This window comes from Puma concolor, chromosome B2 (assembly GCF_028749965.1).
Source record: "Puma concolor isolate L17-30 chromosome B2, mPumCon1.1.hap2, whole genome shotgun sequence".
Lineage (NCBI taxonomy): Eukaryota > Metazoa > Chordata > Mammalia > Carnivora > Felidae > Puma > Puma concolor.
The window spans coordinates 100650757-100678157 of record NC_141671.1 but is presented as its reverse complement, the minus strand read 5'-3'; the positions used below and the strand labels follow the sequence as shown (position 1 = coordinate 100678157).

The 27401-nt window shown below is 38.4% G+C and overlaps 1 protein-coding gene across 2 annotated transcripts in view; it reads right to left on the bottom strand.

Moving 5' to 3' along the window:
- FIG4 (FIG4 phosphoinositide 5-phosphatase) overlaps window positions 1-27401 on the bottom strand; it is a 135036-nt gene that overhangs the window by 27098 nt on the left and 80537 nt on the right. The window contains exons 19-23 of one of the 2 annotated variants that reach the window (XM_086707562.1): window positions 26980-27063; window positions 25041-25236; window positions 22678-22760; window positions 17982-18068; window positions 12874-12959 (exon numbers count right to left, since the gene is read on the bottom strand). In XM_086707562.1, the coding sequence (XP_086563688.1) occupies window positions 12890-12959; window positions 17982-18068; window positions 22678-22760; window positions 25041-25236; window positions 26980-27063 (520 nt within the window). In that variant the 3' untranslated portion in view covers window positions 12874-12889. The remainder of the gene's footprint in view (window positions 1-12873; window positions 12960-17981; window positions 18069-22677; window positions 22761-25040; window positions 25237-26979; window positions 27064-27401) is intronic. The other variant, XM_025925317.2, reaches the window with a different exon arrangement.

Here is a 27401-nt window from a genome sequence, read left to right as displayed (position 1 = left end):
TGCCCTATCTGCAATCTTTCAGTGAGGTGAAATTATACCTTATCATTTAAACCAGCTGAGTCAGATATGCTGTTATTTGGAGCTGAAAGTATCCTAAGAGGTTTGAATCACTTAAAAAAAGTTTTTAAAAATATTTATTTGTTTTTGAGAGAGAGTGACAGAGCGCAAGCGGGGAAGGGACAGACAGACAGGGAGACACAGAATCCGAAACAGGCTCCAGGCCCTGAGCTGTCAGCACAGAGCCCAACATGGGGCTCCAACCCAGGAACAGTGAGAGCATGACCTGAACTGAAGTCAGAAGCTTAATCGACTGAGCCACCGAGGTGCCCCGAAGTTCAAATCATTTTTGATAGAAACCTTGAAAATGAAAATATTCGCTTTCTTGATTTCTTAAACGATAAAAAAAAAAAAAAAAAAAAAAAAAAAACCACAGAAAATAAACATTTCTTCAACTAGTCAGGGACATCACTCTGCTGGCGAGGACTGAGCAAGGCCATAATGTAGTAATGCTTTGGTTGCCTCCATGCTGCCTACTAACACAAATGCTCAAATATTCTATGCCATTAAGGTCTCGATCTTTTTAATCGCAGGACCCCTTTACGCTCTTAAAACCATTACCGAGGACCCCAAGAAGCTTTGCTTTATATGGGCTGCATCTACTGATATTTACCATACGAGAAATTAAAACTAAGAAATTAAAAAATATTTATTCATTTAAAAGTAACCACAGTAAACCCAATAAATGTTAGCATAACGTATTTTAATGAAAAATAACTACATTTCCCAAAACAAAAGAAAATTAGTGACAAAAGAAGTAATGTTTGACATGTTCATAATCTCTTCAATGTCTTAATATTAGACAACTGAATTCTCAAATATGCTTCTGGCTGAATCTGTCACGACATGTTGTTTTGATTCAAGTATATGAAGAAACTCTGGCCTCACGGAGATATGTAGTTAGAAAATGAAGGAGTATTTTAATCATTGTTCCAGATAATTATAAATATTTGTCTTTGATTCGACCATAACTTGACAAATTTCTAAAAGGCTAGCTGCAATGGAGATACAACACAGTATCAACATTAACAAAAGTTTGGAAGAAGTTGAGTCCAACCCTCAAGGATGACTCTGAGGGGCTCAGTGGGGGAAGTAACTGCAGAAGTGGTGAAAACAGCAAGAGAACTAACTAGAATTAGAAGTAGAGCCTGAAGATGGGAGTGAATTGCGGCAATCTCATGAGAAAACTTGAGCAGATGAGGAATTGCTTCTATGGAGGAGCAAACAAAGTGGTTTCCAGAGATGGAATCTACTACTCCTAGTGAAGATGCTGTGAAGATTGCTGAAATGACAACAAAGGACTTAGAAGATGACACAAACTTAGCTGACAAAGCAGTGGCAGGGTTTGAGAGGTTTGACTCCAATTCTGAAAGAAGTTCTATTGTGGGTAAAATGCTATCAAACAGCATCACATGCAACAGAGAAATCATTCATGAGAGGAAGAGTCCATAGATGCGGCAAAACTTCATTGTTGTCTTATTTTAAGAAACTGCCCCAGCCACCCCAGCCTTCAGCAACCAGCACTATGAACAGTCAGTCAGCAGCCCTCAACATCAAGGTTAAGACCCTCCACCAGCAAAAAGATTATGACTTGCTAAAAGGTTAGTATTTTTTAGCAACAGAGTATTTGTTAAGTGAAGGTCTATACATTGTTTTTTTGACATAATGTTATTACACACTACACTGTAGTATAAACATAACTTTAATATGCACTGGGAAACAAAAAATTCATTTGAATTACTTCATTGCAATATTTGCTTTATTGCAGTCGTCTGGAACCAAACACATAATATAGCTGAGGTATGCTAGCAATTTTATTTAGAGTTCCCAAAAAGATACCGAAAATTACATTTTGCTCTTTTGCTATCTGCTAAACATTTATTGACTCTTCTGAGATTATCAGAATGTTTTTCCTAGCTCTAGTCTATTGTTAAAAATAAATGTATCTAACATATTAACTGTAGTCAATTTACTTTCCTATTTGCTAACCGAATAATAAAGGAACTCTTAATTTAGCAATTCTCTTTTGAAAAAAGCCTAAAAGAGTTTTATTTTCAAAGAAGTATTACTTTGATGTACAGTGCTGGTTGACTTTTACATTAAGTAATGAATTCCTAACACAATTATACATAGTAAAACAAAATGGTTAAGAAAGTCAAGATCCCTTTTTACTTCTGGAGAGGACAGGATACATTTTATTCAGGTACTTTGGTGCTTAATTAGTGTTTTGGTGACATCACACATACAGAGTAGAAACCATGACCCTTTACTAATGGATGTAAACTATCTTAGGGTTTTTTTTACACGCTAATGGAACGTGGGTTTGAGAGGATTTTTTTTTTAAATTTTTTTTTCAACGTTTATTTATTTTTGGGACAGAGAGAGACAGAGCATGAACGGGGGAGGGGCAGAGAGAGAGGGAGACACAGAATCGGAAACAGGCTCCAGGCTCTGAGCCATCAGCCCAGAGCCTGACGCGGGGCTCGAACCCACGGACCGCGAGATCGTGACCTGGCTGAAGTCGGACGCTTAACCGACTGCGCCACCCAGGTGCCCCTTGAGAGGATTTTTAAAAATGGAAAAATTTTCATTCTTTTCAACTGAGATCAAACTGCTGTAATTTTTTTTTTAATCATAAGACTCTAAGAATAAGTTAAATATAAAACCAAAGGAAAACTTTTAGAGCTTCATGTATTTGAAAACAACAGACAAATGGAAATTAGGAAATCATGGTTCTATTCTACGCATGCTGATCACGGGATTCTAAGAGCCAGTTACATATGGGGAAGGAATGCTTTTGAAGAATTCTTTTGAAGAGCTGCAGCAATTTGGTAGCAGCAGGGAACTGAAAATCAGGCAAGTATGGATCATGATGGTGCCACAGATCATTCCTGACCACTCCCCTTCACAAGGCCAACTGGCAAATACCCATAGACAAGACAGCTCTGTGAAAATCTCAGGACCCAGGGATGAGGCTAAAGCACCCCCTGGAAAAACAAAGATTGAGAAGGATGACCTTACAAAGGTTCAGAGGAGTGGCTACACTCCGACCACACTGCCCCTTCCCAGGACAGCACAATGCCATACCAAGAGGAGTCCCCTGGGAGAGAGCCAAAGCATAAGAGACTCTTAAAAACTGAGAACAAACTGAGGGTTGATGGGGGGTGGGAGGGGGGGAGGGTAGGTGATGGGTATTGAAGAGGGCATCTTTTGAGATGAACACTGAGTTGTATGGAAACCAATCTGACAATAAATTTCATATATTAAAAAAAAAAAAAAGAGGAGTCCCCTGGGCATATGGTTTCTACACTGGGGGGAAAAGAGCCCAAAGTGGACATCCAGCACCCCCAGCATGGCAGGGCCCTTCCCAGGAGGCCCATTTGGATCTTGCCTCACAGGGATCACAGGAAATCTGCAGGGCTTGACCACTGAGAAGGTAGGCAGGGTTTATAGGAACCAGGGCTCAGTCTAGGCAGACCACATTTCTCTTTGCAGCTGCGCCCCTGCAGAGATCCTAAGTGGTGGCTGTGCTCATCTGCATAGCCGAGCTGATGGCCCTGTCTGGCCAGGGGGCTTAGTGGGCAGTGGAAATAAAAGGATGCTAATTAACATTACAAAAACATATGAATGTGTAATATTCAATGGTAATAGTAAATATGTAATCAAAGTCAGATCCTTTAATACTGTAATGGTAGTGTGTAATTCATTTGCAACTCTAGTTTAAAGTTTAAAAAAAAACATATCTAAAAAACATAACAATTTATTTTTGGATAGACAATATAAAAAGATGTAAACTGTAACACTGGTAACCTAAAATGTAAGAGGAAGATAGGTAAAAGTACAGTTTCTGTATGCTATTGAAGTTGTTATTAGTTTAAAATAGGATGTTATAAATATATTTTATGTAAGCCTCATGCTCACCACAAAGGAAAAACTACAGTAGACACACAAAAGAAGTCAAAGCACACTACTACTACAAAAAGCCATCAAATCACAAAAGAAGATAGCAAGAGAGGAAATAAGGAACAAAGAATCAACAAAACAGAAAGCAATGAACAAAATAGCAACACTAAGTCTTTACCTATCATTAATTACTTTAAACATAACTGTATTAAATTTTCTAATCAAGAGACATAGAGTGGCTAAATGGATAAAACACAAGACCCAACGATATGCTGCCTACAAGAAACTGGATTTGTTTTACGGACACACACAGACTGACAGTGAAGGGATGGAAAAAGACATTTCAAGTAACTGGTAACCAGAAAAAGCAGCAGAGTAGTTATACTTATATCAGACAAAATAGACTTTAAGTTAAAAATTATCAAAAGAGATAAAGAAAGTAATTATATACTGAAAAGAGGGTCAATCCACTGCAAAGATATAAGAATTATAAATATTTATGCACCCAACATCAAAGCACCTAGATATATAAAGTAAATACTCATAGAACTAAAAAGAGAAATAAACAGCAACGCAGTTACTACCCCAGTGTCAACACACAGATTATCTACACAGAGAATCAATAAAGAAATAGCAGATTTGAAAAACACTATAGACCAAATGAACCTAACAGACACATGTAGAACATTCCATCCAACGGCAACAGAGTAAGCCATTCTTCTCAATCATATAATAAAACATTTTTAGGATAGACCACGAATTAGGCTGTAAAATTAGTCTCCACAAAGTCAAGAAGCCTGAAATTTTATCAAGTATCTTTTTCTTTTTCTTTTTTGTTTCTACCACAATGGAATAAAACTAGAAACATCAATAACAGGAGGAAAAGTGGAAAATTCACAAAGACATGTAAATTAACACACTGCTGAGCAACCAATGGATCAAAGAAGAAATCAGAATGGAAATAAAAATACTACGTTGAGGCAAATAAGAATGGAAACACAACATACCAAAACTTACGGGATGCAGCAAAACCAGTTCTAAGAGGGAAGTTCACAGAGATAAATACATTCATGAAGAAAAAAAGAAAGAGCTCATATAAACAACTAACCTAACACCTCAAGGAGTTATAAAAAGAAGAACAAAATAAGCACAAAACTAGCAGAAGAAAGGAAATAATAAACATTGAAGCAGAAATGAGACAGAGAATAGGAAAATAATAGAAAAGACAGACAAAATCAAGGGCTGATTCTTTGAAAAGATAAACAAAATAGACAAACCTTTAGCTAGACTCACCAAGAAAAAAAGGGAGAGGACTCAAATCAATAAAATTATAAATGAAAGAGGAGATGTTACAACTATTATCACAGAAATACAAAGAATTTTAAGAGACCATTATGAATAACTATATGCCAACAAACTGAACAACCTAGAAGAATTGGATAATTTCCTAGAGACATACAACCAACCAAGACTGAATCATGAAGAAACAGAAAATCTTAAACTACTAATGAGTAAGGAGATTGAATCAGTAACAAAAAACCTGCCCCCAAAGAAAAACCCAGAACCAGATGGTTTTACTGATGAATTCTACTGAAGAATTAAAGCCAATCCTTCACAAACTGTTCCAAAAAAAAAAAAAAAAAAAAAAAAAAAGAAGATCAGGGAACACTCCCAAACTTATTCTATGGGGCCAGCATTACCCAGATATCAAAGACAGATAAGGACACTACAAGAAAAGGAAACTACAGGCCAGTATCCCCAATGAATATAGGTGTGAAAATTCTCAAAATACTAGCAAACAGATTCACTGGGACATTAAAAGGATTATACACTATGATCAAGTGGGATTCATCCCAGAGATGCATGCATGGTTCAACATATGCTAATCAATCAACATGATGCACTACATTAATAGAATAGTAGATGCAAAAAAAGCATTTGATGAAATTCAGCATCCATTTATGATAAATTCTCAATAAACTGTGTATAGAAGAACATAATAATGGTCATTTATGATAAGTACGTAACTAACATCAAACTCAATGGTGAAAGGTTGAAAGCTTTCCTTCTAACATCAGAAACAAGACAAAGATGCCCATTTTCACCACTTCTATTTGACACAGTACTGGAAGTCCTGGACAGAGCAACCAGGCAACAAAAAGAGAGGAAAGGCATTCAAATAGGAAAGGAAGAAGTAGAATTATCTCTTTTTACGGATGACATTATCTTATATATAGAAAATCCTACAAGACTCCACCAAAAAACTGTTGAACTAATAAATCCATTCAGTAAATTTGCAGGATATAACATCAACATACAAAAATCAGTTGCATTCCTATACACTAAAAACAAATTATCTGAAAAAGAAATGAAGAAAACAATCCTATTTATAATAGCATCAAAACCAATAAAATACATAGGAATAAATGTAACCAAGAACGTTACATGTAACCAAGAAGAATAAACGTAACCAAGAATTGTATACAATGAAAAGTGTAAAACGTTGAAAAAAGAAACTGATAAACAAATGGAAAAATATCCCATGTTCATGGACTACAAGAATTAGAGCTATAAAAAAGTCCAGACTACCCAAAGTAATCTATAGATTTAAGATAATCCCTATCAAGATTCCAATAGCATTTTTTACAGAAATAGAATAAATAATCCTAAAATTCACATGGAACCACAAGAGACCCAAATAGCCAAAGCAATCCTGAGAAAGAAGGACAAAACTGAAGGCATCACACTTCTTGATTTCAAACTTGTGTACAAAGCCACAGTAATCAAAACAGTATGATGTTGGCATAAGAAGATATAGACCAACAGAATCGTACTGAGAGCCCAGAAATAAACTCATGCATACACAGTCAACTAATATTTGACAATAGAGCCAAGAATACTTGTGAAGAAAGACAGTCTCTTCAATAAATGGTGCTGGGAAAAGTGGATATTTACATGTGAAAGAATGAAATTGGACCCCTATTTTACACTGGACACAAAAAGCAACTCAAAATGGAGTAAAGACTTAAATGTAAGATCTGAAACCATAAAACTCCTAGAAAAAAAACATAGGAAAAAAATTTCCTTGACACTGGTCTTGGCAATGATTTTATGGATATGACACCAAAAGCCTAAGCAACAAAAGCAAAAATAAACAAGTGGGACTACATCAAACTAAAAAGTTTCTGTACAGCAAAAGAAATGATCAACAAAATGCAAAGGCAACTTATAGAATGGAAGAAAATATTTGCAAACCACACATCTGGCAAAGGATTAAAATCCAAAATATATATATATAAGAACTCATACAACACAAAAGCAAAAGCAAAACAAAAACCCCCAAACAATCCAATTAAAAATGGGCAAGGGACTTGAATAGACATTTTTCCAAAGAAGACATACAAAGTGGCCAACAGGAACACGAAAGGGTGCTCAATATCACTGATCATCAGGGAAATGCAAATCAAAACCACAATGATATATCACCTCATATCTATTAGAATAGCTTTTATAAAAAAAAAAAGAAATAAAAAGGGTTTGTTAAGATGTGGAGAAAAGAGAACCCTTTTACACTGTTGATGGGAATGCAAATTGATACAGGCACTATGGAGAACAGTATGGAGGTTCCTCAAAAAATTAAAAATAGCAATATCATATGATCCAGCAATTTCACTTCTGGGTATATAGCTAAAGGAAAGGAAATCACTATCTTGGAGAGTTATCTGCACCCCTATGTTCACTGTAGCATTATTTGCAATAGCCAAGACATGGAGACAACCTAAATGGGTATCAATGGATGAAACAAGAAAATGTAAGATGTATATATTTATGAAATGTGTGTGTGTGAGAGTGTGTGTATGTAATGGAATATTATTTGGCCATTAAAAACAAGAAATTCTGTCATTTGTGACAACATGGATGAACCTTGAGGGCATTATGCTAAGTGAAATAAGTCAGAAAAAGACAAATACTGCATGATCTCACTTACATGTGGAATCTAAAAACTCTGAACTCACTGAAACCAAGAATAGAGTGGTGGTTGCCAGAGGCAGAAGGTGGGGCTAGGGAAGTGGGTGAAGGTGATCAAAAGCTACAAACTTCCAGTTATATACTGTATTGTATATTTGAAAGTTACTAAGAATAAATTTTTTAAAATTCTCACCACACATGCGCGCGCACACACACACACACACACACACACACACACACACACACACCTAACTATCTGGGGTGATAGGTGTGATAACTAACCTTACTGTGGTAATCATTATATAATAGATACATATATCAAATCATTATATTGTAAACCTTAAACTTACTCAATGTTGTATGTCAATTAAATCTCAATACAGCTGAATTGAAATAAAATGAAAAAGGAGTATCATGGCCCTATTTTAGCTTGTCCTAACATAAGGTACAAGTTAACCAATAGGGATAGCAATATTTGTCAACTGAGAAATTGATGAGATACCTGACAGGAAGTTTGAGTTGCTACATCTAAACCTGAAAATAAACTACAGATGACCCTTGAACAACATCGGTTTGAATTGTGTACGTCCACTTACAGACAGGGTTTTTTGTTTTTATTTTTTTTATAAACATAATACTGTAAATGTATTTTCTTTTCCTTATGATTTTCTTAATAATTTCTTCTCTCCAGCTTACCTTATTGTAAGAATTCAGTAGATAACATATAAAACATATAAAACATATGTTGCTTGACTTTATGTTATTACAAAGGCTTCCAGTTAGCAGTAGACTATTAGTAATTAAGTTTTGGGAGAGTCCACAATTAAACACAGCTTTTTGACTATGCAGGGTAGGAGGTGTTGGCACCCCAACTGCCATGTTGTTTAAGGGTCAAGCATACAGTCAAATAAAAACTTAAGAATATTTGTCATTTGTCTTGCCGTTTTCTCCAATTGGTTAACCTCGGTATTTCTCCCTCACACCTAACTATTGCATGATATTACTAAAAAAGGTAAAATGATTAAATATTGAATATTATGCATTCATAATGTATTTAATGCTTGCTATGTATCAGGTATCCCCAATAACCTGGGTATACAAAAACAGATAAGCCCTGCCCTCAAGTAACTCATAGTCTTTTTATTTATTTATTTTATTTTTAAATTTATTTTTTAAGATTTCATTTTAGCAATCTCTACACCCAACATAGGGCTCAAACTCACAACCCCAAGACCAAGAATTGCATGATCTACCAACTGAGCCAGCCAGGCACCCCCTAGATTGGTTTTAGATTAAAAATACCACACGTTGGGTTCTATTTACTGAGGGCTTTCTATTCCCATTAAATTGGGAGGGAATGGCAGAAGGATGTTTATAAAATATGAGCAGACTTCTAATTATGAAAACATAATGCAACTGATTTCTACGGTAGTACTCCTCAAATTTCTTCATAAGACCATAAGGAAAATGAGTGATAACATAAAATGATAAATAAGGACAGTTACCTATATATCATTAAAAGACTATTGATGCCTGTTGGTGAATATTAAACACAATCAGGACTTAAAGGGATTTGTACTTCATTTTTTAAATCATGTGTAAAAGCACCAAGGGGTTCTGCGTAACACAGAGGACAGTACAGCTTCAGTTAAATATAAAATTGAGAGTACTTTTTGTCTTCCAACCAAAAATGTATCTTAACTGAAAAGACTTCTCATATATGATCAAAGAAGACAAGGGCAATGAACACATCATACCTGGGCACACATTTTCGTTGTGCAAAAGTAATAGCTGTTAGGAAGCCGTGGTGACATAGCACAAGGCTCAGTAATCACTCTATCTGCCCAAAACCATCCCACTCACCCTACATACACAAAATTGTTGATAATTTGGTAAAATAACAAAATAACAAAAGGTTAAGCAGTTACAAAATGTGATTCCTGCATACAGAGCTAAGAAAACCAATGAGTAATACCCTTCACATGGCCATATCAGATATCCAAAACTGTTCCCCCAGGATTAACCTGCTTGCTCATGTAAAAAATTAGACTGTGTTTTACAGACTAAAAATACATTTAAAGCCATAATAAATTCTTCATCTCTGTCAGGAATTGAAGTATTTTCCCCCTCTAAACCGAACATGGGTCTCCAGAAAATTTTAAAAGCATGTATAATAAACTATTTCACTCGGATCCCTTTAGAGAAAGAAATTTAACTTGCTTTTTAACTCAAGAGCAATAAAACCCCCAAACTTAAATTTATCTAATCTCTGTAATCTAAAACCTCATGAATCCCAGACAAATCATCTTGTATGTGCTATTACTGTCATGAATGCAACCTTAGCCCCCAAACTTAAGGATGTCATGTATCTACATCCTGGCAACCCAAATCTAGTCAACCACACCAGAAAGTGCCAGCCTCTCACATGTTCCTCACACCCAATCCACTACACCAAGTTTTACGAAGTGCTATAGATTCCACCTTTGCAAAATAATCCCTCTTCTTTATTTCAGCTGTCAATAGCACACTCCAAGCATTTTCTTGCCCTGATGTTTCTGAGAGATACGCTGTTTACCTCCCTGCCTCCAATCCATTCTCCAGGCTTACTTCCAGAGTGACCTTTCTAAAATGCAAATATAAGCCTATCACTCCCCTGGTTAAAACAAGCTTATAGGACCAGGGTCACTGTCTCTCACTTAGCACCTCCACCCAATTTTGTCTCTACCTGTGTTATGTCTCTCAGTGACAATCCCCTTGCATTAGACATAGGATTACGTCTGGATCTCCAAAAGTGGTGCATGGTCTTGAGCCTCTGCCCAAAGCCTTCTTTGTCTTCTTCAGCCAAATAACTCCATCTTTCCCTTAGAATTTAGCCTGAGAATAAAGCCTGCCCAAGAATCTCTGTCTGATTTGGGTTCTCCTCAAACCCCAAAAGTCTCCTCTGCTGTCATCTTCATAGCACCTCCCTAACACCTAGAATCACCAACCCACAGGTCAATGCAAACCCTCAGAGGCAGGGACTATAACCCATTCAACTGTGTACCACAAACATCAAACCGGCACATGGTGAGCACGCATTAAATATCTGTCATTTACTGCCTTTAATACCCTATGAATAAGGTCCGTATACCTTACCTTACACAAGAGCTATGTTCCTGAAACTGACAACAAAACCCATGTTAAGGGGGTACTTAAGACTTCATGTGAACCTGTGAAAGCCCCCATAAGTGGGAGTTACCAAAATAAAACAGGTAATATGCACAATTAAAAAATACATAAGGGTGCCTGGGTGGCTCAGTCGGTTAAGTGTCCAAGCGTCCAACTTTTGACTTCACCTCACATCATGATCTCACTTTGTGAATTTGAGCCCCACGCAGGGCTCTGCACTAACCTTGCACTGCCTGCTTCAGAGTCTTTGTCTCCTTCTCTCTTTGCCCCTCCCCCACTTGCTGTCTCTCAAAAATAAACATTTAAAAAATATGTAATAAAGGCATTTTGATACCTTAATAACTCAAGTACTTACAATTAAATTTACATTTATTATTCTTTATATGCTAGAAACCTTCCAGGATAGCCCTCTCTGAAAGTTTCAACAAATTCACCTTGCTCCATTAAGTTCATCTTAACATAGTATGCAGACGCTATTGTAGGTAATATTCCAATAAAGAGGCATTCATTTTATCTAAATATCTAATGGCTCTTCTGTTCTTTCAGCTTTGGCTTCTTGCCACTTCCTTCCCTTACATGCCCATCCCAGCTCTCGATTCATTTTAAGTAACGAGAGTATATGTTTCAAGGCCTGCATTTATTTTACCTATGATGGATATACCACAGAATACTCTCTCATCTTTTCCTGACTCTTCTGTCTTGCTGACCTCTCTTTTCTGTTTCTAATTATTCCCAAGAGAAATCACTCAAACACACTTTCATTCAATCAACAAACATTTATTAAATACCTACATGCCAGGAACTGAGCCAAATTTTTTAAGTCATGTGGTTCTAGAAAAGGTGCATTCATATAAATCCAACCTGTGACTGTTACCTACAATAAGAAATGCACTTTGCACAGCAAACCAATCTATATAGCTTATTTATGCAGAGAAATAAAATGCCACTAAGCAAGACAACTATACTTTTCACCATGCACTGGAACTCTCTTTTGGATTCAGCTTGGTTTTATTTTATTTCACTGTGTGAGGGCCCACTCAATTAACTTCATGGCTCACTAATGAGTCAAGAATTACAGTTTGATAGGAGGGAAATACATGAGGGAAACTTCTGTTTTGGAGAGATTACTGTATTACAAAGAAAAAACAATTAAAAATACTCAGGAGGGATGGAGAGAGGATGGTGAGGGAGAGAAGAAGGTAAAGTAAAAAGAAACAGAAGGGGAAGGAGTGAACAGAAAGGGGTCATCTAGAAATAGAAAAGGTAAAAAGGAAAAGCCAAAGAGGGTAAAGAAAAAGAAGAGAACGAAAGAGGAAAAAAGACTGTCGCGGTAATTTCTGGGGTGAGGAAGAGGTCACAGACTAGTTTCCTTGGGCTGAGGAGTGTTGTCATTTCTCATCTCTCGCCTGTGGAGGGAATTAGCTGATTAACCATTGATCACTGCCTCCTAACTGCGCTAAATCCTTAAACTTTTAGAGACTGTACTACGGGTGTTTAGGAAAGATAACAAGAGTTACCCGTGAAGGTAGAAATACTTACTAGCCTGCAGCACAGAGACCAGAGCACTGTCTGCAGAGGACTAGATGAAATCAGTGCGGGGGGACCCCAGAGAGTGACTCGTACATAGGGAACACAGCATTGAAAACGAGTCACGAAAAGAAAACAAAGCTGAATTAATCATGGCCACTGTGTCATGTTCATCTCATCAGTGGGAAAATGTGATGAGATGAAAGTACCCTGTGATTTGTGAAGCCCTGCCCTAATAGAAACCCTTACCTGTGGGCATTCACCATCAGGTCAGTAAATGCTTCTTATTATGACGTGAGTTATATGACTTAGGGAATAAATTCAACCTGATGGTTCTGAAAGAGTAAGCACACTTATTTACCTTATATTACATTTCAGCCTATCCTGTGTTGGAAGAAACGTAAGTTAGGCAGCATTTATCTAAACTCTATGTCTTATATTCTGAACAATTTCTTAGAGGTAATTTCTTTTTTTTTTTTTTTTTTTTTTTAAATTTTTTTTTTCAACGTTTATTTATTTTTGGGACAGAGAGAGACAGAGCATGAACGGGGGAGGGGCAGAGAGAGAGGGAGACACAGAATCAGAAACAGGCTCCAGGCTCCGAGCCATCAGCCCAGAGCCTGACGCGGGGCTCGAACTCACGGACCGCGAGATCGTGACCTGGCTGAAGTCGGACGCTTAACCGACTGCGCCACCCAGGCGCCCCTCTTAGAGGTAATTTCTAAACGAGTGAGACATCTTCCTGGAATAGGTAGGCCACAGAATAGCAGGCACTAATAATATGTGTGTTCATGTTCCTTTTAACCTACACTGATTGGCATTTGTTGCTTGGTTAAAAACTCCCAGAGAACTGGTAGGAGTGTAAAACGAGAACAGGTTGGTCTTGCATGAATACAGTGAATCACCGCAGGGCCACACAACACCTCCCCCCTGCCCTGGCACAGCCAGTCCTTCCACTCGGGTCTTTTCACTCTGCATTTGGTCCCGGGTGCAAGGGGAAACAGGATAGAGGGGGAAAAAAGCTGAAAATCTCATGTGCTTAACTTTTTTCTTCTATCAGAAGGGAACAAAGAAGTACAAGAGGGCAAAGGGCTTATGAGCAGGAAAGAGAATAGTGGAAAAACTAAAGAATGTTCAAGGATGTGGGGAGAAAGGAGCCACTGGGAGTGTGGCTGAAAACCAGGGAGATGGTGGTGAGGTGGTTTATGGGCAGGGATGCTCAGGGGGCCTCATACAGATTCTGGCAGAAATGGGAGGGAATGGGAACGAGACTCAGTACATTTCAACAAATATTTACTGAGCACACAATTTAACAAAGTATTCTGGGCGCAACAGGGGACGCGAAGATGGGCTTCCCTCTAGAAAGTTAGAACCTAGTAGGGTAGCGGTCATCGTGAACAGCAGCAGTGGCTGTTCCTATGGTGGCTAAATGACCTCCATGCCATAATGTAAGTCAAGCAAAGTATGCTTGTCCAAGAAGCATGTCTGCATTAGGGACAATATGCTGGGTACTGGGAAAGAATAAAGGTATATTATTTTAAATATTATATTTAAATATTAAAACAAAATTCAAGATTAACAGAGCAGAGACATTATGTCTGCATACAGAGATGTCTATAAACCCAGATGATGTAAGAAGATCAAAGTGAGGGCTGTCCACACTAATTACTCAGTATTCCTACCACAGTGGTTATAAAAGCAGCTGGTAACAGTAGGCATTTATAGCTTAGAGATGGGGAGTCAGCCTGTCTGGGTTCGAATCCTGCCTGGTTCTTCCCCTTGCTAGCTGTTAGACCTTGAGCAAGTTACATAACTTCCCCGTGCTTCAGTTTCCCTATCTGTAAAATGAAGATGATAGAAAGATCTACTTCATAGGATTACTGTGAGAACTGAGTTAATTCAGGTAAAGGTGCATAGAACAATGCCCATCACATGCTGAGTGTCAGTAAATGTTGGCTCATGTCACTTCCCCCTAGTCACCACCCATACACTCAAGGAGTGGTAGGAGTTGAAGGGAGGGGTCACACTCAAACGAAATACAGCTTTGAGTATTGGGCTAACAGTGTAGAACACTGACCAGTTTGGATTTAATATCTACTTCTAAGAAATGTGCCCAGAACCTTGGGTAAAAGTGTCCAGCTCCTCCACCCAAATTTCTGCACCTCTGTTTCAGGGCCTCCTGCTATACTGTCAGTTGTTTACTGTCAGTAATTCTTCTATTTGGTGTTGTATTTACCTCACATTTCGCAAGGGAATACTGGTTTGCCTCAACATTTCAAGAAAAAGTGGTAAGACTGCAAATTATCTGAAGATGTATATAAACTTAAAATTATTACTGTTTTAAAATATACTAGAACCTAAAACAAGGTGAGAATTTCAATAATCTCATATAAATCTAATTGCTCTTGGTTTTGGCATAGCTTTAGAACTCTAAAAATGAATAGTTGACATTTTAAGAACCTAGTTAGAGAATTTCAATTTACAGCAGGCACCCATGGACACACACAAAGACACGTACACTCCCAAACAACAACCCTCTTGGGCAGTTGCCATGACAACACAAGGCGGAACCTATCGGGCTCTCTATTATCCTGTTGAAGGTACTGTGCAAAAAGACACTCATGTTAGATTCTTTACTAATTAAGTGGAAAAGGTCAAAAAACAAAACAAAACTCTAGATCTACAAGGTTTTCATATGGGCTATGACTCAGAAAAACAAATACTAAATATTTTCAGAAAAGCATTTAAAAGTAATAACTGCAAGACCAACTGAGATACAATATTGAAGAAAAAACACAAAATACTTTTATTTTGAAAGCTATATTCATTTCATCTTTTTCTCCCAAGTTGTGCCATATCATTAATGGAATAATCAATTTGTATAATAAATTTCATTAACAGAGTCTATTCTTTTACTAACACATTTAAACACTTTCCTTTTTGGGCCACATCTACATCAATTCATTTGGGAGCCCAAACTTCCTTAAGCTAATTAGACTTAAGAAAGAAAAACAGTCTCTAAATTAATAAGGGTTTATATGTTTTTTTTTTTCTTTTTTAAAAGAGGGGAAAAAAAAGAAAAAAAATAGTGACAGGGGAGAGAAGGAAGGGATAAGTAACCCTTGATAAGGATGTGATAAACACTGTGTCATTCCCTCCCCTTCTCTGATTAGCTATCTCTGCCTCCTCTGGAGTTTTCTCTCTGTCTCAGCTGTTAGATCCCCTCAAGACTCGATAGAAGACCTTTTCTCACTCTATTCTCTCTTCCTTTTTGTCAGCTTATTTATTTTATTTTTGCATACATTACTTTTTTTTTAATTTTTTTTTTAACGTTTTATTTATTTTTGAGACAGGGAGAGACAGAGCATGAACAGGGGAGGGTCAGAGAGAGGGAGACACAGAATCTGAAACAGGCTCCAGGCTCTGAGCTGTCAGCACAGAGCCCGAACAGCACACGGGGCTTGAACTCATGGACCGTGAGATCATGACCTGAGCCGAAGTCGGCTGCTCAACTGACTGAGCCACCCAGGCGCCCCCATACATTACTTTTTTTATATTAAATATAATTTATTGTCAAGTTGGTTTCCGTACAACACCCAGTGCTCATCCCAACAGGTGCCTTCCTCAATGCCCATCACCCACTTTACCCTCTCCCCCACCCCCCATCAACCGTCAGTTTTTTCTCAGTATTTAAGAGTTTCTTATGGTGGATAAAGAAGATGTGGTTTATATACACAATGGAATACTACTTAGCAATGAGAAAGAATGAAATCTGGCCGTTTGCAGCAACGTGGCTGGTACTGGAGGGTATTATGTTAAGTGAAATAAATCAGGCAGAGAAAGACAGATACCGTATGTTTTCACTCATATGTAGATCCTGAGAAACTTAACAGAAGACCATGGGGAAAGGAAGGGGAGAAAAAAGTTACAGAGAGGGAGGGAGACAAACCATAAGAGACTCTATTCTCTTTTCCTAGGTGGCCTCATCCATAGCCACTGGCTTTAATTATCACCCATATGCATGTACATCCCCAGAAGGAAATGACCATCACCATTTACATCCCCAGAAGTTCCAGATCAGTTGACCCAACTGCCTCCTAAACATGGCCACTCTGATGCTACTTTAAATGCAAACTGGATTCTCCTGTAGCACTCCTTAGCTAGTAAATGAAAGCTTTGAATGATTCTAACATAGGTGTAGTCAATACCTAGCTGCTAAATGAATAAATGTATCAAGCAAGCAAGCAAGCAAACCTGTTATACAAACCAAAAAATCTAAGGGCCATTCTGGATAAGGCCATCTTTCTCTCCCTCCATGACAAGTTAGTATCCATGTCTCATTTCACCTCCTAAACATTCCCCAAATCTATTCCATTTCCTAAGTCTTCCCAGCCACCAGTCTTTGCCCGAAATTATTATAACAGCCTCTTAACTATCAATCAAGAACGTGCAGATGTAGTACACAGAGAAGTTAGGCAATCAGTATGTATCAAATAATTTATTAAACAAACTGATAAAGTTGCTCTAGGAAAAGGGAACAGAACATTTGCCAAATGTCAACTATATGTCAGACACTAATCTAGACACCTCACGTATACTACGTCATTTAATATCCACAGTGACTCATTTTCTAGAAGAAACTCAACTGAGCAGATGGCTTTAGGAGCCTCTCCCGGTCATAACCTTTGCTTTGTTTGGTCCCAACAAGCAGACGATAATGATGAACATGAAGATGGTCACAACTTACTGAGAACTTTTTACCAGATATTGTTCTCGGTACGTTGAATGCATTATTGTGTTTAAGCCTACCACTCTCCTACAGAGTATTACTATCCCATTTTGCAGATGAGGAAACTGAGCCACACAAACTTAATCAAGGTGAAAAAAAACAAAAACAAAAACAAAAACAAAAACAAGAAGAAGTAACAGAGCTGTGATCCAGGATGTGAACCTGATTCTGTTTAAGAATTTACTAAACACCTGTTTAACTTACAGCAAAGTTATTAGAACCAGTGGGGATATTGAGCAGAAATGACAAACCCATCACTGCTCCTGAGGAGCCTGTCTTCAGGGGCAGCGCTATTTTGTCATCCCACCTCTACCCACTGGAGAGCAGAGTTTATGGAGGGAAGCTTCCACCAACTCCAATCCCACCTCCAAAGGGTACATTTCAAGTCAAAGCTGTCAGTCTCTTCCCCATGCCCACAGCTACCCAGTTTTCCCTGGGTAACACGCCAGGAGGAGATGCTTTAGTGCTTATAGTGGTAAGACTGAATAGTTTCTTAAAAAGTCTTTTAAAAAAGTACTATGAATGGCATGAATACAAAGATTCTTTAAAGGTCTAATCTAGTACTTACAGTTTTATAACTCCATCTGGGCACCTGGAACAGAGTTGCTGGCTGCTCTTGTCTTGTTTATGTTGACTCTGACCCAGCTGAACAAATCTACAAATTACAATGGATAAAAAGTAAGCTAAAGAAGGAACTATTTGCAATAAATTCAGTAGATTACACAAAATGGTATGAGCTTTCAAATGACAGTAGCATGCTTATTTCAGAAAAGCACACACGAGTGCCCTATGTAGCATAAGACTGTAATTACAAACGGGTACCTGATTTTACAGTGGGTTTGTTACAAATGAAGGAAGAAGAATTCTGTGTCCCAATTTACTTAAATGTGTTCTTGAAGCCAGGAAGATGATCTTTCAGGGCCTCACTTACCTAAGGGTGACTGCAGCAGGAAGCTGGGAACACAAGGGGAGGTATTTGCAGTGAGACAAATGACAAGGGAAGAGCAGGATCAGGCCAGGGATCCATCTCCCAAAGCAGGGACACTGTTGAAAACCTAGCATGTGGATTCTGTTTCCACAGGACCACAAGAATCCCCAAGTGTACTCCAGCCCCTCTTAAGATACTTTGAACTGTGAAGGAGGGGACTGAGGAGACCACCTGCTGAGCCTCACTGCCACACCACCCCTCCTTAGAGGAGACTGGAACAGCACTAATCCAGGCTTGAAGCTAAGAGTCACAGGGAAGTGCCCCCAGCCAGCTCCATAGGATAGGAGGCTACCTAGCAATGGGCCAATGGGCTGATGGGTCAAGGACCACCTACTATTTCTCAGGTGCACACCTGTCCTAGTGTGGTCTGTGCTACATGCCTTCATGTTCCCCTCAGGGACATGGCTTGTAGTTTTGTTCTAATGTGCCCCTGGGAGGTTAGGGCGCATGATGAAAGGGCTTCCCACTTTTCTACTGTTTAAAACATTTTCTTTTAGGGCCCCTGGATGGCACAGTGGGTTGAGTGTCTGACTCTTTATGTCGGCTCAGGTCACGATTTCAGGATCGTGGGATCAAGCCCTGAATCGGGCTCCACACTGAGCATAGAGCCTGCCTGAGATTCTCTCTCTCTCCCTCTGCCCCTCTTCCCTGCTTGCACTCTCTCAAAAAATATATATATCATATAAATTTTTTTCTGATTATTGATACTTTTACAATTAAATTTTTATTAGCTTTTTTTGAAGGTCAAGAAAAGTACTGCAGAACTAACAATTACTAACTAAATCATTACATGCTACTGGAAAACTTTTTTTTTTTTTATTTTTTTTTTTCAACATTTATTTATTTTTGGGACAGAGAGAGACAGAGCATGAACGGGGGAGGGGCAGAGAAAGAGGGAGACACAGAATCGGAAACAGGCTCCAGGCTCTGAGCCATCAGCCCAGAGCCCGACGCGGGGCTCGAACTCACGGACCGCGAGATCGTGACCTGGCTGAAGTCGGATGTTTAACCGACTGCGCCACCCAGGCGCCCCAACTGGAAAACTTTTAAATAACTTACTTTTATCTTCAGCAAGTAAAGATTTTTGATTCATTTTGAGGGAAGAATGTCACATGATACCTGTTATTTGTACAGAACTTTAACCTTACCTAATCATGTACACAATCACTGTCAGAATTTGTTTTTAAAAAGATTTGGCTCCCTCAAAACATAAGAGACTCTTAAAAACTGAGAAAAACTGAGGGTTGATGGGGGGGGTGGGAGGGAGGGGAAAGTGGGTGATGGGCATTGAGGAGGGCACCTGTTGGGATGAGCACTGGGTATTGTATGGAAACCAGTTTGACAATACATTTCATATTAAAAAACAAACAAAAAATAACACAAAACAAAAACAAACAAACAAAAGATTTGGCACGGGCCTGAGGCTTGGGGAGGCAAGCAGAAAACTTCCAGGCCTGGTTAAGATAACACAACAAAGATATCAGAAAAGCTGAGGGCAAAGGAAGGCATAGAGAACAGGGCTAAGCAATTAGAACAAAACTATAAAACCAAGAAATCTTCAGGAGTTTGAAGGTGGTTGAGACCAAACGTAGGAAAAACAGGTGGGAGAGCAGGAAGCTAGAAGACAGGCTGTTGGCTCCAGTTCCAGCTGCCTCCCTCCCTTCCCCACACTGTTCTGTGGTTGCCCAGATGGGAGCTGTGACAGGCAGGCCAGGCCAGAGCACTGTCTTTACATGCACAGTCTCTGGTGGATACTAGCCCACTGGTTGCAGAACTGCAGTGGGAGAAGGCAGAACTTTTTTAGGCCAATTTAGGCCAGAACTACATGGGCTCTCACCCTGCCCTTGAAGCTCTGCCATCTGGATCAGAGGAGGCACTAAGAGACCCCAGAGCCCCTGACAGAAAGAATGAAATCTTGCCATTTGCAACATAGTGGATGGAAATAGAGTGTATTATGTTTAGCGAAATAAGTCCGTCAGAGGAAGATAAATATCATATGATTTCACTCATATGTGGAATTTAAGAAACAAAACAGATGAACATAGGGGAAGGGAAGGAAAAATAAGATAAAACAGAGAGGGAGGCAAGCCATAAGAGACTCTTAAATACAGAGAACAAACTTATGGTTGCTGGAGGGGAGGGGAGTGGAGGGATGGGCTAAATGGGCAATGGGCATTAAGGAGGGCACTTGCTGGGATGAGCACTGGGTATTAGATGTAAGTGATGAATCACTATATTCTATTCCTGAAACCAATAATAATAATAATAATAATAATAATAATAATAATAACAACAATAGAGACACCCAGAGCCTGGCTGGGGCAAAAAGTTCCTGAACATCCTTGGCCACCCCCCAGATACTGATGGAGGGAGGCTTCCTCTACCATAGCAATGCCCACAACAGAGATGGAAGATGCCCATGCCCCCAGTAGGGGCAGTCTGCCCACGGTCAAGGGTTACTCACACAGAGGGGAAGAGATGACCAGACCTCTGTTTCTCCCCTTCCCCCTAGGTCTACATCATAAGCAGGGGCAGCTGATATTATCAAGAAAATAAAGAGGGCTACACAGTCTAAAATCACAGATACCCACAAAGCACAGGGAAGGTCTCCTGAATAAGTCATTGAGTGGCACTTTCCATGCTGTTAGCCTCTAAAGAGGGATAATAATATCTTCTCAGCCTACTACAGAGTTGTCTAAAGAACAATAAAACACTGCAAAGTGTTACACAAATCAAAGGAGGAGATGTTGTTCTTCAGGATATCAAACACAGAATCTTATTCCAGGACATGGATTCCTTCCTCTCCTGCAGTAATCCTTTCCCTATGGGCCTACCCTTGTACCCCTCTTAGACTGTTTCCCAGGAATACTATGGCTGAACAGGGCTGTATCTCACTCCCAGAGAAAGGAGGACGAGAAGTGGGCTTCAGAGGCAGTCTGCGCTACAAAGGCTCCAAGCAAAAGTCACACCTGAAGCACGAGACACTTTCTTTTTTGCTTAATTAACGTGAGCCATAAGTTCAGTCCCTGACACTCATACTGTCTGCAGTAAGCGAAGTCATATTATGCAGTCACGAACCCCAGATAATTCATTCTTCCAGACCATGTTGCTTATAAAGGCTCACTTCATATGCTGGAGTTCATCTATGTTGTAGGGACAGCTGTGATGGATACGGGACTGTGCACCTGTGTGTCCAGGGCTGAGAAGAGTGTGGCTGAATTCTGAATGGCTAAGTTGGCTTCTGTCAAGATAGTAATGCAGCGTCGTACCAGTGCTTTTGTAGTTAAGAAATGCTGTGCATTCTTATGTTTTACATATTATGTAGCTGATCCTACTGGTTTATATTTTATATATTATATAGCCAATCTTACTAGTTTGAAGTAAAAAGCTGTCAGTTTCTAGTTTGATGGATTCAGCAAATGAAATACTCTCCTTAAAAAAGAATGGAAAAAAAAAAAAAAGAATGGAAAGCTGGGGTGCCTGTGTAGCTTAGTCGGTTAAGCGTCTGACTCTTGATTTCAATTCAGGTCATGATCTCAGGGTTTGTGATGACTCTTTCAGCTTAGTCTGCCTAAAAAAGGTCTAGAACATTCTGACTTGACACCCTTATATCACCACTTCCTTCTTCCTCCTCAGCCACCACTCCTACCAGCACTCTAGAGCTAACGCAAATGCAAGATCCACAATCGTCAATATCCTAGGTTCATTTTCTAAGAAGGTACCCGATCTTGGGACTTTGCTAATGCAAGAATAGAGAAATGTATGTGCACTTCAGTTTGCAGCTTATATATGGGCAGTGAAAAAGCATGGACACGTCGTAAATTTTTATCATTTAGGGCACTGAGAGTCTCAGGCAGTAGTAGATCCTTTAACTCCAAATAGAAACCAGTGTTTCAGAATTTGACCTCCTAAACACTATTACTGTATTGCAAGTGGAATTCATTTCCTTCTGTATTACCAATTTCATTTTTTTTAATGTTTATTTATTTGTTTTTGAGAGAGAGAGAGAGAGAGAGAGAGGCAGAGTGTGAGTCGGGGAGGGGAAGAGAGAGAGGGAGGCACAGAATCTGAAGCAGGCTCCAGGCTCTGAGCCATCAGCACACAGCCTGATGCGGGACTCGAAATCATGAACTGCGAGATAGTGACCTGAGCTGAAGTCGGATGTTCAACCGACTGAGCCACCCACCAATTTCATTTATTAGAAGTTAGACCAGATATAAGTTATTGTTATAATAAATTTGCATATTTTCTTAATTTCTACATGAAAGTAGTTTACCTTGAATAAATGGAGAGATCTTCTTCTGAGAGACCATCTGAGAGGTTAATTCCATATACTTCTTTCATGGGCTGGACCACATTCTGGGGTTAAAACACAAGGAACAAGGCAGAATTTTTAGAGATCTAGCATAATAATTATTTCCAAAGGTAAAGAAAATGAACCTGTGAGATTTTCCACAAAAGTAATCACAGTATTTCTTCAATCTATTCATTAAACTTCTCAGTTAATGGTTTTTTAAAAATCTGATTTCAGTTCACTAAAAATAACTTTGTTTTAGGGTCAAAAGCTATTAAATAATTACTAGTTTCTTTGGTATAATGCAGAAATTAGAAAACTTTTTCTGCAAAGGGCCAGATGGTAAATATTTTAGGTTCTTTGGGTCATGGCACTCTGCTGCAACTACCCAATTCTGCTGCACAGTACAAAGGCTGCCAGACACAACATGCAAACAAACACACGTGGCTGGGTTCCAATCAAACTTTATTCACAAAAACAGGCAGTACACTGGATTTTGACAGTTGGCTGTAGTTTGCCAACTCCCGGAATAACGAGTTCAGTTCTTATCACACTTTATTTGCCGTATCTATCTCTACGACTTTTGGCTATTTTTGGAAATTGCATGTCCCTAAAGCTAGATTTGGTTCTTTTGTAGTTTACTTTCCCTTATGTTCCCTTGTATTGTTAATGTCAAATTGAGCAGGTGAATTTCCCACTAGGGCTAGGCAAAGATTGTGAGGCTCAGGTCCAAACCCTACATTCCAGCAATGTGCTGAGTGAGGAAATGAATGGACCTCAAGTGGATGTGCTGCTCAAAATGAGACCGGATTCTCTTAAAAAATTCCGAAGTGATTAGAAATTTGCTGTTATACATGGGAGCAAAAATACCGATTTCACAATGAAACCATTTCAATAACATCTATGCTAAATGTATTCATCCCTTAATTACCAAAATGTGAGACCTGAATGCATAAAACTCCTAAAAGAAAACACAGGCAGTAATCTCTTAGGCATCAGCCTTAGCAACATATTTATGGATAGGTCCCCTCAGACAAGAGAAACAAAAGCAGAAATAGACTATTGGGACTCCACCAAAATAAAAACCTTTTGCACAGCAAAGGAAACCATCAACAAAATGAAAAGGCAACTTGCTGAATAAGAGAAGATATATCCAACAACAGGTTAATATCCAAAATATGTAAAGAACATCTACAACACCCAAAAAACAAACGAGTCAATTAAAAGATGAGCAAAGGACCTTAACAGACATTCTTCTAAAGAAGACATCCAGATGGCCAACAGACAAATGAAAAGATGCTCAACGTCACTCATCACTCAGCATCAGGGAAATGCATACCTAAACCATAATATCACCTCACACCAGTCAGAATGGCTAGTAACAAAAAGACAAGAAATAACAAGTGTTGGGAGGATGTGGAGAAAAGGGAACCATCATACCCTGCTGGTGGGAATGTAAATTGTACAGTATGGAGTTCCTCAAAAAATCAAAAATAGAAATGCCATATGATACAGTAATTCCACTACTGAATATTTACCTAATAAAAACCCCAAAACAATTCAAATTCAAAAGATATATATGCACTCCTATGTTTACTGCAGTATTATTTACAATAGCCAAGACAGGAAGCAACCTAAGTGTCTATCAATAGATATATGGATATGAAAGATGAAGTATGTATATGTATGTATGTATACACACACACACACACACACACACACACACACACACACACAGTGGAATATCAGAATGAGATTTCTGGCATTTTCAACAACATGGATGGACTTCAAGGGTATTATACAAAGTGAAATATGTCAGACAGAGAAAGAGAAATAACATATGATTTCACTTATATGTGGAATCTAACAAACAAACAGAAACAGACTCATAAATACAGAAAACAAACTGGAGCTTGCCAGAGGAGAAGGTGTAGGGGCATGAGTAATAGAAATACATGAGAAATAGTAAAGGAGATTAAGGGATACAAACTTCCAGTTATAAAACAAATAACTCACAGAAATGAAAAGTACAGCACAGGGAATACAGTCAATAATATTGTCGTATGGTTACAGATGGTGACTGCACTTACCATGGTGAACACGCATAATGTACAGAATTGTGAAATCATTATATTGTATACCTAAAGTTAATAAACATTGTATGTCAACTATACTTCAATAATAACAAAAAAAAATATTCATCTCTGGAAGTGCCTCAAACACCACATATTAGAATGGTGTGCATGTGGCCTTTTCTGACTCTAAGTCTTTTAACAGAAAGTAGAATTTTAGAGATCATTCTCTAGAGCCTAATGCCGGACCACACAAGCTCATCTCTTGCACACCTCAGTCACTTTGGTACTGTCTCCCGTGTCGGTCATCTTCACTGGAGTGGAGCGCTGAGACACAGAGCCCTCTTCTTCCCGGTCGGTCCCAGAGTCATCCTCAGAGCTGCTGGACACAGCCTCCTCGCTGGGGGGTGGCGGGGCACTGGCTGCTGTTTTCCGCTGTAACACAGCTTCTTCTCTATTGCTTTTGTTCCTTTAAAAAGATGAATATTCACATAAAGCATCTTTAAATCGATCCTTTGACACTCACTATGCATGACTGTCCAAAATCCTAGTGCTAGAGAAGCACAAGAAAATGGCTGTGAAAAACCAGTTTTTGGATTCAAGTTGTGATTAAGAGAAAACCTTAGCATTTTACCACGTACATGTAATGACCTTCTATGAAGTTAAGCCCTGTTATAAATTCAGAAAATAAACCAGTAAGTGGGTGTAAACCAGTGCAGAAAAGTCTTCTCACCACTTGGTTACTGTGCCTTCCTTTGGTAACTGAAACCAACACTTTCAAAATTTGTCGTACAATAATAGAAAACCATAAGTTTGGGATATTAGTAATGTTATCTGTAACCTGTAAAAGCTTCAAGAAAAGGTCAATAGCCAAATCCATGTAAATTTCCTTCCCTTATATGATTTTTATCAATCATAGCACCAGCCGATGATATGTACCATAGTAATGAGCAACTGATGAACACAAACTAAATTTTAGTATTTGTATTGTTAGTAAATAACTATATTTGCTAGACATTCCTTCTAATAGTAGGGAGTAGATGGAAAAAAAAACCCAAAAAATTCAGAATTATGAAAGTATTTACTTTCAGTTCCAAACATGAGAGTGGTAAGAATACTATTTTTTTTAACTCAGATAATATTTTATTGTAATATTTTGGGCTTTAATGAAAAATACTTAATATTTCACTCGTCAAAAAATACTCTACAAAAGACTTAAAATATCGTAATATTTGGAAATGTTTTAGGAAAAGAAAAGGAAATACTATCTGACCATGGGTTACATGTTATAGAAAATAAACTAGTTTCTGACTTTCTGCCAAGTAAAAATTAAAAGTCAATGGTATTTCTGTGCTATGCAGTAATGTAGCTGGTCATTTATGTATTTGTTCCAGGAACTTCTTGAATCCTGACTCCTGAGGACATTTCTTTTAAATTCCTTAGTTTCTGGTCTAAGGCTTAGCATACAGCAATTTAAGACCACATATTTAAGCCACAGAAATGGTGTATCAGGAAGTAGTGATATATATCCCACTGCATAAACCACACGTAGCTAAAATCCAACCAGGATCCCATTCACACTCCCAAATACAATTAGGACTCAGTATCTACAGTCTGGCCAGGGTTTCTGGTCAGAGTCTAGAAAAAATCTTATGACTGGGGTTATTCAGGTCAGTGGCAGTAGTAACAGATTCTTATGCTAGAACACATCACATTTCACTCCAGTTTCTAAGCATGAAGATGTAAATAAATAGTCTTCCCCAGAACAGTAATGGTACAGTAATACACAGAATATGTATTAATTTCTCTACCTGAACATATTTGCTTTAATGGTTCCTTGGGATGCCAACAAAAACACAAGAAAACGAATAGAAATTTTTTACCTAAGTATTTTATGTCGTGGGAAACAGAGGACACTGAGTTATTTATAGGACATAACACATAATATCTGTTACCTGTGCCTATGCCACCTGTGATATTTCTAATTTAAAATAATAAAATGCACCATGTTGCTGAAACTCCTACAAATTCTTTCAATGTTGAATTCTTTAGTAATCCCAGTGCTATGAATAAACTACCTGTAGAGATGCAATAAATGGAATGTGCTCCAAACGATGTGACTTGAAGTTATTCTTTTTGGTGTAAATTATACTGCAAGTGCCATATTATTTTACATAAATCTTTAAAATTTCATTCTATATGCAAATCTTACCCCAATACTGATTTTCCTGTTTCATCTGGTTTACGCACTGTAAATGGACTTGGATCAATGCCAACGGTCTTAGGCATAAAGTCACTGGAGAGAGGGGAAAGAAATTCCATATGAATCACTGTCCATCCTGGTTTCCATTCAATTCACATTCTTACACTATTCCTTCTTAGCCCTCAGAGCTACATATATTCTGAGCCAAATGTTCAGGGGAGCTCAGGTGATCAAAAGGCCATAAAATCCCATGAATTAATGGCACCAGGTAACTTCAATGTTATCAGTCTTCACTGTGAATTTTCTTCATGATTATGGGACCCAATGGTTTTGAATTTAAGATTTTTCTCTACTGGAACAGAGTTGATATCTAAATTACTGCTAAGGTGTATACACTTTGTTTATACATCACAATTACTTTTGAGGTAAAA